The sequence below is a fragment of the Phycodurus eques genome, chromosome 17 (genome assembly GCF_024500275.1).
Source record: "Phycodurus eques isolate BA_2022a chromosome 17, UOR_Pequ_1.1, whole genome shotgun sequence".
NCBI lineage: Eukaryota > Metazoa > Chordata > Actinopteri > Syngnathiformes > Syngnathidae > Phycodurus > Phycodurus eques.
The window spans coordinates 17946213-17958703 of record NC_084541.1 but is presented as its reverse complement, the minus strand read 5'-3'; the positions used below and the strand labels follow the sequence as shown (position 1 = coordinate 17958703).

The 12491-nt window shown below is 46.1% G+C and overlaps 2 protein-coding genes across 4 annotated transcripts in view; one reads left to right on the top strand and one right to left on the bottom strand.

Moving 5' to 3' along the window:
• Positions 1-605: 605 nt before the first annotated feature.
• Positions 606-12491, bottom strand: part of LOC133416142 (short transient receptor potential channel 4-like) — a 16719-nt gene continuing 4833 nt past the window's right edge. For all 3 annotated transcript variants that reach the window (XM_061702835.1, XM_061702833.1, XM_061702834.1), the window contains 12 exons: positions 8700-8840; positions 8095-8271; positions 7787-7987; positions 4768-5104; positions 4337-4476; positions 4061-4261; positions 3872-3993; positions 3591-3786; positions 3318-3512; positions 2928-2966; positions 2574-2666; positions 606-1628 (listed from right to left, as the gene is read on the bottom strand). In XM_061702835.1, coding sequence (XP_061558819.1) covers positions 1092-1628; positions 2574-2666; positions 2928-2966; positions 3318-3512; positions 3591-3786; positions 3872-3993; positions 4061-4261; positions 4337-4476; positions 4768-5104; positions 7787-7987; positions 8095-8271; positions 8700-8840 — 2379 coding nt within the window. In that variant the 3' untranslated portion in view covers positions 606-1091. The remainder of the gene's footprint in view (positions 1629-2573; positions 2667-2927; positions 2967-3317; positions 3513-3590; positions 3787-3871; positions 3994-4060; positions 4262-4336; positions 4477-4767; positions 5105-7786; positions 7988-8094; positions 8272-8699; positions 8841-12491) is intronic.
• Positions 12104-12491, top strand: part of foxred1 (FAD-dependent oxidoreductase domain containing 1) — a 22794-nt gene continuing 22406 nt past the window's right edge. Inside the window, exon 1 of the mRNA XM_061702836.1 lies at positions 12104-12424. The gene's annotated coding sequence lies outside the window, so the exon portion shown is untranslated. The remainder of the gene's footprint in view (positions 12425-12491) is intronic.

The following is a 12491-nucleotide window of genomic DNA, read 5'->3' as shown; positions in this document are numbered from 1 at the left end:
AATTAAATGAATGATTGGTGACCTTTTCTTGGCCATCCTGCTATGACGTCTCCCTCTAGGGGTGAATATTTGTCAGTGCAGTGGCCTGTGACGTCCAAAAATTGCATTCGAATATGGAGTCATTATGTTTTTGAGAGAGGAACTTTAAAAAAAAAGTCATTCAAAGAAATATAACCTAAAAAATATATATATAAAAAACAAATATATATATATATATATATTTATTTATTTTTTGCCAAAATATACTTTTTTCATTAAAACTATTCTTTTTCTTTCAAATTACAGAATGACCTTTCTTTCCTCAAGTATTTTTGTCTGAAATATTCATTTTTGTCTTTTAAATTTTGAGATTTCTTTTCTGGAAAATATTAAACTCTTTTTCACATTTCTATTTTCAAAGTTACAGTAAGTGCCTTTTCCCCCCCCTGTTTTTTGTTGTTGTTGAAAGTTTATGACGTTCTCCCCAAAAACATTTCATAAGAATTAACTTGTTTCTTTTCTTCAAATGACAGTATGTGTGTGTGTATATATATATATATATATATATATATGATCATGTGTGAGGACGTAGTATTGTGATAAACAACACGTTTGTAAATGTTCCCTTTTATTAACTTTTCACCATTTAAAAACATTGAACAAGTGACGAGTCTGAATGAAAAAGTTGCTGTTACTTTCCTTTGCTTCACGTTTGGGAAAGGGCGCCACCTGTGGCGGGTGTGGAATGCGCAGCCTCTGACGTTGCATAGAAACCAGCGACGGACAACGATCGGAGTCAATGGAGTAAAGTGCACAAAAACCAAAAGCGACCGGATAGCTTTTGGGCCTCTCGTGTCGTAGCATAATGTTAGCATCTGAGCTAATAGTTGTTTCTGTTGGGTTTCAAAACTACGTGGCCGGCCGCACAGCTTTATCCGTAGCCCGGTGCATACATCGGCGTTGCGTTTGTGTTTTTGTTAACGTCGCAAACAGAAAACCACGTGCCGCCTCCGCGAGACTGGACCGGACTTTTCCGAGCGTCACAAACGCCCGGCGCTTCCTTGAGGCTCTCGCTGAAGGTCAACCCGCTTTGATTGACAACGTGTCAAAGTTCAGGCAACGCTCTCATCTTCCTGCTCGCCTCTGACGTCCAGACCGGTTCCAGCCTCTTCTTCCTCCTCCGCCTCCTCCGATAAAGAGTACATTTTTCTGGAAAGTTCTGCAGGGCCGGCCTGGTGGGCACCCCACTCCAAGCGGTGGGCGGCGCCGCACCCCCGGCAGTGGGCGCCCCCGCAGCGGTGGCGATTGTGAAACAGAGCAAAGTCGCCGCTGTCTTTAAGGAAGCTCGGAGCATCGCCCGGCGAAGGGGCCGCGCCATTGGGGAGCCCGTTGGTGGCTTCGGGGGTCCTGGCGCCCGATGCCGCCCGGTGGAGGAGGGAGGCGGCCATCTTGAATCGGTTGACTTTGCACTTGGTCGGAGCGTAGGAGGCCACCACGAGAGAGGCGTTGGGGTAAGCCAGGGCGGACTCCGAGGGGCCGACGGCGCCCAAGGCCGCGCCGCCGTCCCGCCCGCCCGGCAGGACGGGCCTCCCCGTCTTCATCATGCCCATAACCTCGTAGCGGAAGCTGGAGATGTCCTGTTTCAGCTCCTGTCGCACAAAAGCATTTTGATTTTCAAATCACAAGTGCTTTTTTTGTCAGGCTTCTTCTATATTGCATACTGCTGTCATGCACTCACGCTGTGCTTCTTTTTCAGGCCTTTTTTTGGTGCGATGTTTTCACTCTGTGCTTCTTTTTCAAACGTTTTGGGAGCACACTTTATGACGCTTCTTTTTCAGATGTTGACACGCTACATACCATTGCCACGCGTTTACTCCGTGCTTCTTTTTCAGGATGTTTGTGGTATATTTTGCCGCGCCCCCACTCTGTGCTTCTTTTTCAAACTTCTTTTTTTTGTCGCACACTTTGACTTGCTTTTACTCTGTGCTTCTTTTGGGCACCATACGACTGTCACGCTCTCCTTGTGTTTTTCTTTTTTGTGGCACACTTTGTCATGTGCTTCTTTGTTTGTTTTGTTTTTTTGCGATACTTTTGCCATCCTCTCACTCCGTGCCTCTTTCTGTTTCGGAGCACAATTGGTCACGCTTTCACGCTGTGCTTCTTTTTTCAGGATTTTGTGTAGGATACGACTGTGACTGTGTGCTTTTTTTCCCTGACTTTTTTTGTCGTGCTCTAACTCTGTGCTTCTGTTGTTCCGGACGTTTTGTCACGCTCTCTTTCTGTGCTTCTTTTTCAAGCTCATGGCTCTCTCCCCCATTTCCCCACAAGGTCAGTAACGTGCTTCTTCTTCAGCCTTTTGTGCAGCACGCTACTGTAACTGACCTTTTGTGAAGCACTCTCAATCTGCACTTCTTTTTCAAGTGTTTTAGGAACAGACAGCTGTCAGACTCTGATTCTGTGCTTCTCTTTCAGGCTTCTGGGTCACACATAATTTGCCACGGCGGTTCTTTTCCGGACTTTTGTGTGGCACACTGCTTGCGCCTGGTCACGGATCGACTCCTTTTCGGTATATGCGGGCGGCCTTTCTTGTTCACCTTAAAGTTGTCTTCCGTCAGGCCTTCCTCCGTCTTGGCGTCTCGGATCATGGCGGCCACGTAGCGCTTCACCAGGTTCCTCAGCACCTCCTGCGCACGCGCACAAACCAGAGGTCATCAGCACCTTTTCAACTCGGCGCCGCTCGTTTCCGTGGAAACGTCACGGTCCGTTAAGCGGGAGAGGAACGGCGATCGGCGCGGAAGAAGAAGAAAAAGACGAATTCCCCCCACAGAGACACACAAATAGAAGTACGCTATGAGTCATCACTAATGTCTTCCAGCAGCAGATGGAAACGCACAAATATAGACGCACACACACACGCACACGCGCACAAAAGGGGCAGCACTCATCTGGTACTGATGGTTTATCCTCAGGTTCTCCGCAGCTCGCTTCTGCACAGGAGACAAAACACATTCCCTCTTTACACTACAGCGGCGCCTTGAGGTACGAGTGACTCCGCTTATCAGTGTTTCGAGATATGAGCCGTCATTCGGCCAATTACTCGCTTTGATTCACGAACGAGAATTCGAAATACAAATACATCAAACAAAGACAAGTACACATTCGCGCGCGGGGGCTAGCGAATAGCATCTCGAGCGGCTGCGTTCTAACGCTTTAAGCAACGGATATCGGAACAATAAATAAAATAGGATTTTGACTTTTCACACAAATATAATCAATGTGGACAGTTCAAAGCCGCCACCGGTGGCAATCATCAGATTTCCGGTCAAACCATTGGTTACCCCGAGCGTGCCGATGGTGTCGCGTCGTGCGTCGCCGTCCGCCCGGCACGCCCGAGTCTTGACCCAGCAGACGAGGTACCAGAAGGACTTGGAGCTGGGCACGATGTTGAAGGGCGGGGGCAGGGTGGCCCCCTCCTCGAAGTAACTCATCCACAGCTTCGTCCTGGCGAACTTCCACTCGATGTCCGCGTGGTCCTGCCACAAACGGTTCCGTGGATTTTCTTTTTTTAACTCCGTGGATTATTTCGCGAAGTGGTTCTTTTCATTTCTCACCGCGATGTGCTGATAGGAGTTGTTCATCATGGCGATGAGCATGTTGAGCAGCACCACCAGGGAGATGATGTTGTACGTGCCGAACATGGTGGCGCCCACGAACTCGGTGAACTGGTGGTCGGCGTCCACGTTGGTCACGTACAAGCTGATCAGGCCGAAGATGGACCAGAATAGAGACTGCAGCGTCTCGAAAAGGCTGAATGAGACGTTTCAAATCATGAAGTCATGTTATGATATTGAGGAAGTGAGACGATGCAGCCAGCAGGAGCTTCTCAACTCACGTGGAGAAGGCGTTGTTCTGCTCCACGCATCGGATGCCCTTGCACTTGCCCCTCTCATCCGAGGCTTTGGTTTCATAGTAGAAGTAGAGCTGGTTCAGGCCATTAGCAAAGGCCAGCAGGACCTGCAGGGGGGACAGATTTTGCTACTTAATATGTCTCCATAATCTACGAGCGAAACGCTGGTGTTACCAGGCAGTAGATGAAGAGGAACTTGAGGATGTCCAGCAGCATGCGGCCCAGGGAGATCTGCAGGGGTCCCAGGTGGGAGTTGGCCGTGAAGAGCGAGATGAGACGCAGGGAGCTGAAGATGTTGGCGATGGCGAACACGGCCTCGGCGACCAGTGTCGGGTGCCACATCTCCCACTGGTTCCGCGGCTTACTACCACTGTACTGAAACAAGAAGCAGGACAAGAAGAAGTCAATCAATGAGAGGAAGGTCAATGGTGGAGCTGGGCGAGGGTTTACCTTGGTGTAGGCTACGATCTTGAGGGAGATGGTGGCCAGGTACAGAGAATTCATGACAAAGTCCATCAGGTTCCACCAGTCGTGGACGTAATCCTGGAAACCTCCGTCCCACATTTGCTTGATCTCGGCCCAGATGAAGCCTTCAAAGACGCACGGAAAGACGGTCACGAGCCGTTGATGAGATGAGGGGACGTGAGATTATGATGTGGTGGGGTTATGTGGCAATCGGGTTCTACTGCAAGGCTTTGAGATCGTCATGTTAGGAGATCGTGAGGTTGTGTCTGTGAAGTTTGAGATTATAATTCCATGAAGTGAGCTGCCACTGATGAAAAGAGATTATGATGCTGATTGTAATGGGTTTGTCAAATTAGGATATTCTGAGGTTGAGTCTCTGAGTTTACGAGGCTGTCCCGACGTTATCCCGGACTCACCCAGCACCCAGGGCAGGATCATCCACTCCACGGTGGTGGGCGCCGGACCCTGACGGTCCTGCTCGGTGGTGACGATGTGCTGCGAGGCGAGCAGCAGCAGGAACAAGAAAGACATGTAGGACGCCGTGTGGCAGATGAACTTGATGAAGGGCTTGCGGATGAACAGCCCGTAGCGGCTCTTGGGGGCCGTGAGGTAGCACAGGGCGAACGCCGGGTACAGGAACCCGATGAAGATGCACGTCAGGAACTTGCCGGCCCAGTGGCGCCGCCGCCAGCCTGGGAACTCGTCGTACCAGCGCGACGCCAACAGCTGTTGGCAGTTTGGCTGCGCTACAAACTGAAAACACATCAGGACAGCGTAACATTAAGTGTGCCGTTTGGTGACCCCTACAGGACTGGAGAGGCATATTAAGGTCCAGCACGTTGTCATTTTCAACCAAACAAGCTGGACTGACAAGGAAGAAACAAGTCAAATTTAGTTCCGATCTAGTGGGGGAACAACAACTTGTAGTTTACTGCCACCTACAGGATTGGAGGTGAAAAACAATGGCCCAGCTGGTTGAGATTGTTACGAACAAACCGTTAACACGCGAGGAAGAAACCGGTCTACGTAGATCTGGTGGGTCACTCTCCTACATTGGGAGTGGAACAGTGTAACACGGTACGTTTTTCCACCAATCAAAAGAATCCGACAGAAAAGGAGGAAACTAGTCAATTTGAGTGCAATTCAGGTGAAAAAACTGTTCTGTTTTCTGCCCCCTACAGGACTGCAGTGGAAAAGTATGGCCCAGCAGGTTGCGATTTGTCATCCAATTTTTCTGTATAAATGTGCGTTACAGTCCACTTGCATGGGGGCCAAGTGGTGCAGTGACTCACCAGATCCAGCCGTGGTGACAAATCCCAAATGTTTACTGCCCCCTACACGACTGGAGTGGAACACTACGGCCCGGCACGTCACCATTTTAAATCAAAGGGGTTTCGGAGGGTTTTTGGCCTTGGCGGAGGTCTGCTCTCGCCCGAGTGAGATTCTAGTTTGAGGCGGCAGAGGGTTGATAAATGCGCACAAAACACACGCACGCGCTGAGAAGTCGAGCCGCAAGAGCAGAGCCGCAAAGCGTCGACCCGCATCGACTCTGCGGCCTGGTTACCATGGCAACAAGGGCTGCCAATTTGAGTCGGTGCTCGCGCGCGCGCGGAGCGACTCGCCTTTCTGGACGTAAAAATGTCAAAGGAACACAAAAAGTTGAGAAGAAAAGTGAAAAGCAAAGCCAAAATGCCTCAGAAGTGCCGCAGAAAAGGTTTGAAGCACGCCCAGCAACGTCAGTCAGACTGTTGACTCAACGGACGACATGAGAGGATGAGACTATGATGGGATGGCGTTATATGGCGACGATATCAGGCTCTGTTTTGCCCGCGTGGACGTGCGCTCGACGGAAGCAGTGAAGCGTCAGATAAAAAAGATCGAATCAGCGTCAAAGGAGCAGATTCTCGCCTGGCTCGTCCCCCCGGGGGGCCTCGGCGGGATTACCTTCATTTGCGCTGGATCAGATGTGCACCGCGCGAAGATGTTCACTGCGGCTCCATTTCGGGACGTTTCTCTCTTTTCAAGGAGCACCGCGCTGTTTTTTTGTCCCTTTGCCGTTTTCTCCCTCACGACGTCCATTCGAGCCGATCCGCACGTGCCAATGACTCGTTCTCATGATCTTGTAACCTCATAAACAGCCTTGCAACGCCGGGCCATGTCGCCTCCTGTCACTTCGCAACATCACATTCACTTACTCCACAGTGCTTGACCATTTTACGACTCGTAATCTCATATTCTCGTGTCGTTTTGACCACAGAAAATTGTCCCTTTAAATCACGTCACGTCCTCATGAGTGTTAAAAACATTCCACATCATCACCTTCATGTGTGTCATAATCCCTAGATTATAACCTCGTAATTGCATAAACTCAGACCCCCCCTCAAAGTAAAACATCCTACTTCATAATCTCATAAAACCATCACCTCAAAATGTCCTCGACTCAACGTCATGATAATATGACAATGAAGAGCCTTAATCGCCCATTCTCATGTCGCCAAAGTTCACACACGTTTCAGGTTTCTAATTGTACCGCCACCCGTTGAGGCAGCAAAGCCCGGGGGCATCTCATTCCATTTTACATTTACTGTATACACACTAAACACACATTTGTGTTTGTTGTTAGTTCCACACACCGCACCAAACTCCGTTCACTTTCCGTTTGCTTCCCGTTTCATCTCCTACCACAGCCCGTTTAGGATGCTCACATTTGTACTTTCTGTATGTGCGCTAAAAAGAATAGCACTGTGAATTGAAGTCGTTTTTAGCGCAACGTGCTGCAGCAGCCGTCGCTCCCTTTGCGTTTTAACTCATGTTTCTAATTGTTTAGCAGCCCATTTAGGCGGGCAGAAATCAACGTCCGCGCGAAACGTTACATTGTGAGGCTACGAGTCATCAATTCATCGCGCATTTGAGTGTTTTCCAGAAGGTCATCAACGATCTCCTCGTGACTCACTTTGACATTCCTATTATAGCGCTGCATAAACTGTACGGCGTGTTTATGAGAGCTCTCAGCGTGGACGGGACGCGGCGAGCATGAGAACGGAGAAACGAGCCTGAAATGATTGTTATTTCCCCCTCTGTGAGTCTGAGATCATTTCCCACAGAGCGAACCTCATCGTGCGTCCAGAGACTTCGGCTGCGCACTTTTATCGCGGAGACAGCGAGGCTCATTTTACACCCGACTCGGTGTGTTCTGATGAAAATTCCCATTTCAGACGATCCGATCATCGCTCACTCTATCGCGCACACACACACGCGCACGCAAACACTTTTTATCGCATAATAAAGTGGATCGTTTCTCATTTGTGTGATGGAAGGATGCTTAATTAACGATGCGGTTATGAGGAAATGATGTCATGAGTTAATAAAGAGTTGATATCAACAGGTATGAGTTGACGATGTCATGAGGTTGTCAATGATAATCGGCAAATGTACCTCTTTTTGGTGGTACTTGATGGCTAACTTAAGTCTGGCCAGGTCTCCGTTGCCTTCCTCCTCCAGTAGGTTGACGTCATCTCTGTAGTTGAGGATCATCTCAAGTTCTCTTGAGCTTCTGGTCTGGTCCAGGAGGTCTTTGGCAAACTCCTTACACTGCTGAGACAGCTCCTCGTACTCGGACTTGAACTCGTTCTCCACCTGAAACCAAAAGAGCCCGGCATTATACCGCGGTACCTGGACCCAGCCTCCTCCAGGTTTACCTGTTGTAATAAGGACTCGGACGAGCTCCAGATAGCGACGGTTACCTTGCTGAGCTCCTGCAGCTCCCAGCTGAGCCTGAAGGCGGTGAGGAAGGGGTCCTCGCTGGAGAGGGCGATGAGGGACGGGCTGGACAGCGCCCTGTAGATGTTGAGGCGCGACCGAGAGTGGCGCAGGCTGTCCACGTCCGAGCTCGACACGCACTCCACGCAATTGCAGCGTACCTACACACACACGCACATTCAACCGTTGAACTTCCATCCCAAGAGGTGAGCCTTCAATGAACCCAACGTAAATCTCTTTGTAAACATCATCATCAAGACCATTTTTCTTCAGCGAACAAACCAACAAATGAACTAACGTACGTTTTTTGGACCGTAGGAAAGTGCGCTCTCACCTACGTTTTGACTTGATTTTGTTTTTGCGACTCAAATTCAGCATATCCATAAAACATAAGCCACCAAATAATTGTATTAACGTGTTGCCAGCCAGCGGCTTTTCCAGCCATACGATCGGATCGAAATGGAAACACTTCAAGGTACGCCGGGCACTAAATCAAGCTGGTCGCGCTGGGTTGAGATATACTGGAGGAAGTCGGGCCAAAGCGCTGACTCGGGTGTAGGGGGCGTGCGGGGGTGCATGTCGGCCCCACCTCGTGCGGCTGCGGCATGGATACGCCCTTCTGCACCAGAAGCTTGATGATCTCGTAGTTGTTGGTGTGCGCCGCCAGGATGACGGGCGTGATGTCGGGCGTGAAGTCCGAGAACTGCTTGTCCAGTAGGATGGGAGGAACCTTTAAGGGACAAGTCACAACAGGGCACTTCATTAGGTACACACCCTGGTTTGACTGTGGGGGTTTTTGGAAAATCTAGTCCCCGTAGCCGGTTTCATTTAGAAACATGAAATTTGCTGGACATGTCTATCATGAGTCGACGCACAAAATGGTCTCGAAAAAACCCAGTCAGCCATTTTGGTTTGCACTGGCCATTCTAGGGTCAATTCGGCCATTTCGGAGAACAGTGGCAAAGTCTTGACTCGTCAACTTTTTGGAAAATTCAGCCCCCGAGACCGGTTGCACTAAACATGAAATTTGGCAGGCATGTCTATCAAGAGTAGACCCACAAAAAAAGTCTCAGGAACCCATGCCAGAGAGAGAAAAAAAAAAAAAAAAAAAAAGGAAGTCAACCATTTTGGTTTGAAGCAGCCATTTTAGGGTCATTTTGAACATTTCCAGGGGTCCTTAAATGATGGTCTCCCCCTGAAGAGTTTGCTGTGATGACTCACCATAAACCAGGAAACTCAACCAACCGAGTCAACTCCACAAGGTGGGGACTGATCAAATTTACTGTGTTTCAATGATCCCATCCTGAAAACCTTAATTAGCGAGTCCCTTGCTAGCAGCAAGGCATAGATTGCAATTACTGTTTGTTCATGCAAAAACTTTTTTGGGGTGGCGGATTTTGCTGCAAGAATTTCCATTGCAAAACAGGGCCTTTCCCATTATTTTTCCCGATGAATAATGCATGAACGCTAATGACAAAACGCAGGCATATTCAGAAGGTGTGAAGCCCACACAAGCGTACAACTTGTTCCTGATCCAAATTAGTCAACTGCTCTAATTAGCAGCATGCTAATTATTATCTTTGTTAAGGCAGAATTTGTCTTTGTATTAGACCTCATTAGATGGTGTCCCTAATAAATCGCCCTGTGGATTGTTATGGAAAAGCCAGCAAAGCTTGTTGTCAAAGCATTCCCAGCATCAGAGAAGAGAAACCTTCATGGTGTGAGTGCAGTTAGATGGTCCAGTGAGTTTTTATCATCGAAAACAGTGATTCAGTGAGTGTGATGGGGCTCCCTCTATTGGTACGTGAAGAAGAAATGTTCCTTACATTTGTCAAGCACAGTTCAGTTGTATTTATCTTTGAAGTACACGTAATCTCATAGAACGGAAAATTAATCAATGTCTGGTTATGCAATAAAATGACATCAAAAATGTCTTTGAAAGACTTTTTCAATAAAAATTGGATTTTTATTTCCAAATTATCCTATCAGTTGCTTCATTTATAATAACTTAGAATACCCTAAATGATAATTATTTGCTTTGACCTGAAAACCAGAAATAAAACTTTTTATTATTTTTTTTTAATTTACCAAATCATTTGTGCTTGAACTCTTCAAATTTTAATAGAATGAAGTTAAGATTTGTCAGTAATTTTTGGATTATATTTTTAACTCATTCACTGCCATTGACGGCTTTTGAGGTCAAATATCCATTTTAACTTGGAGGGCTGGCAGTGGTTATGTAGAGTTGATTATTTTCCTATATTTAAGCGCAGTTCAAGCGCATGTTCAAATTGTGCCTAATGTTACAGTGGATTACACCATTATTAAATATACTTTTTTAGGAATAGAATCTCTGCCTTGTTTTTGATGAACACTTAGGCCTATTTGCTCCTGTATTTTAATCTTGGCGATGATGGTGGTACTTGGAGTGCAAGTATTTTTCAAGGTTTTGAGGTCTAAAAATGGGAACTTTTTCGAGCTCTCTTCACACCTCGCCAGCACGGTCAACAAAGAAGTAATTCCCGCGATATCCAGCAGGAGCACACGTCCGCTTGCCGCTGTAGCTGCAGAGCCACTTAATAGGGCGCCAAGGCTTTTTATCAGATGGAGCGTGAAAAGGGAGCGAGCGGGAAAGCGTAGATAAGCTCAATGCATGCGGCAGATAAGAGTGTGAGTTGACATCGTGACTCAGAGCAAGGTCACGGCACAGATGGACGACCTCCGAGCTTTTAGAAAACGTTTAGTTTTTAGACGACTTTTAGTCGGCGCTTCCATCCGGTGAGCCCGCAGAAATTTGCTCCCACAGCCACGTTGATTTCACATCATCGAAAAAGACACCAGCACTAGCCAAAGTGCGTTTTTTTTAAATATATTTTTTTCATTCAATTGTGCATTTGAGGTAATTACATTTGACTTATATTATAATAACCTTTTTATTTTGTGTGACATAAACACATTTTACATTAGAAGTAAAAAATACAAATATTTCATTATTTTTAAAAGGCTGTTTTTTTTGGTAATATTTTATCAGGGTGAGACTGGTGGTGATTAAAAATATTTTCATCAAATATTACATTTTATATTTATTAACCTTTTTCTTTTGCGTAAAACTTTACAGTTATGGAAAATAATAATAGGAATGTATAATTATTAGGGTTTTAATTTTTTGGGTAAATATTACATAGGAATTATTAATATTTCATCTTTTTATTATTTAGTGCAAATAAGAATTGCACTGGGAAAAGAAACAATTGATATGAATAAATGTCGTTTTTTTTATTTAAATATTGATTTTTAAATATTTCATCAGGGTGGGATTAATAATGATTTATTATATATATTATACTTTTTTTGTGAAATATGACTTTCATATTCATCCAAGATTTTTCTTAAACTGTTTAATTAAATATTATAGAAAATGTTTACATAATAAGAGGATAAAAATCTTATTTTACAAAGAAAATATTTACACTTAGGGTGAAAACAATACGAATGTATTATTATTAGTGGTGGGATATATTTCATGGGAAATCTTTGTTTCTATTTATTCAAACATTTCCCTTTTATCTCTTAGTATCCTGAGCAAAAAAGGCCTGAGTCTCTTTCTTCTCTTTCCCCCTGCCACTTATAATAAATGTAAAATAAAAAAAGGCTTTGCCCATAACCCAAGCATCGCACCATTGAATGAAAATAATGTTTGACCCAAATTAGTGCGGAAATTTTTCCCTTATGATGAAATTTATGACGGCCGGCAGCGCTTTTAAAACGGAAAAATTGCTCTGCTACCAACCACTTAACAGGCGGATAAGCAGGAAAAGCGCGGTATGATTCAATCGTACGTCAAACAGACACCAAAGAAACACTGGTGATTCATCTCAAAAGTCTTTGCAGCCACTTGTTGCCGGGCAGAATTCGTGGAGGGCATTCATTGGTCAGTGCTTACAAAGTCCAAGGAGGGGGAAAAAAACTGCTTTGTCACTTTGAAAACCGATTCCGTCTAAACTCTCGGGAGTCTCTTTTTGACGCAGTTGATTTTTAACCGCATCCGGGACAAGCTAGCAAAGGAAGCGTTGTGCCGTTGCAAACGTCCCCAAAATTGCCAAGAGATCTTCCTCAAAACCAGAAGCTCTTATTGTCAAGGCAAGAACCCGACTTATTCGGAATGCGACGACATGCTCACAACTTTTCAAAACTCTCTGCAATCCTATGCAGTTTTTAACTGCATCCGGCACAAGGTGGCTGCGGCAGCAAACGTCACAGAAATTCTCAACAGCTGTTTCCCCCAACCGCCAGCTGTTATTGTGCCGTGTCAGGGTAAGAACCGAAACTGCTCTCTCGAACTCTGTTCCATTTTTACAGGCTGTTTTTAAGTGCTCATTTC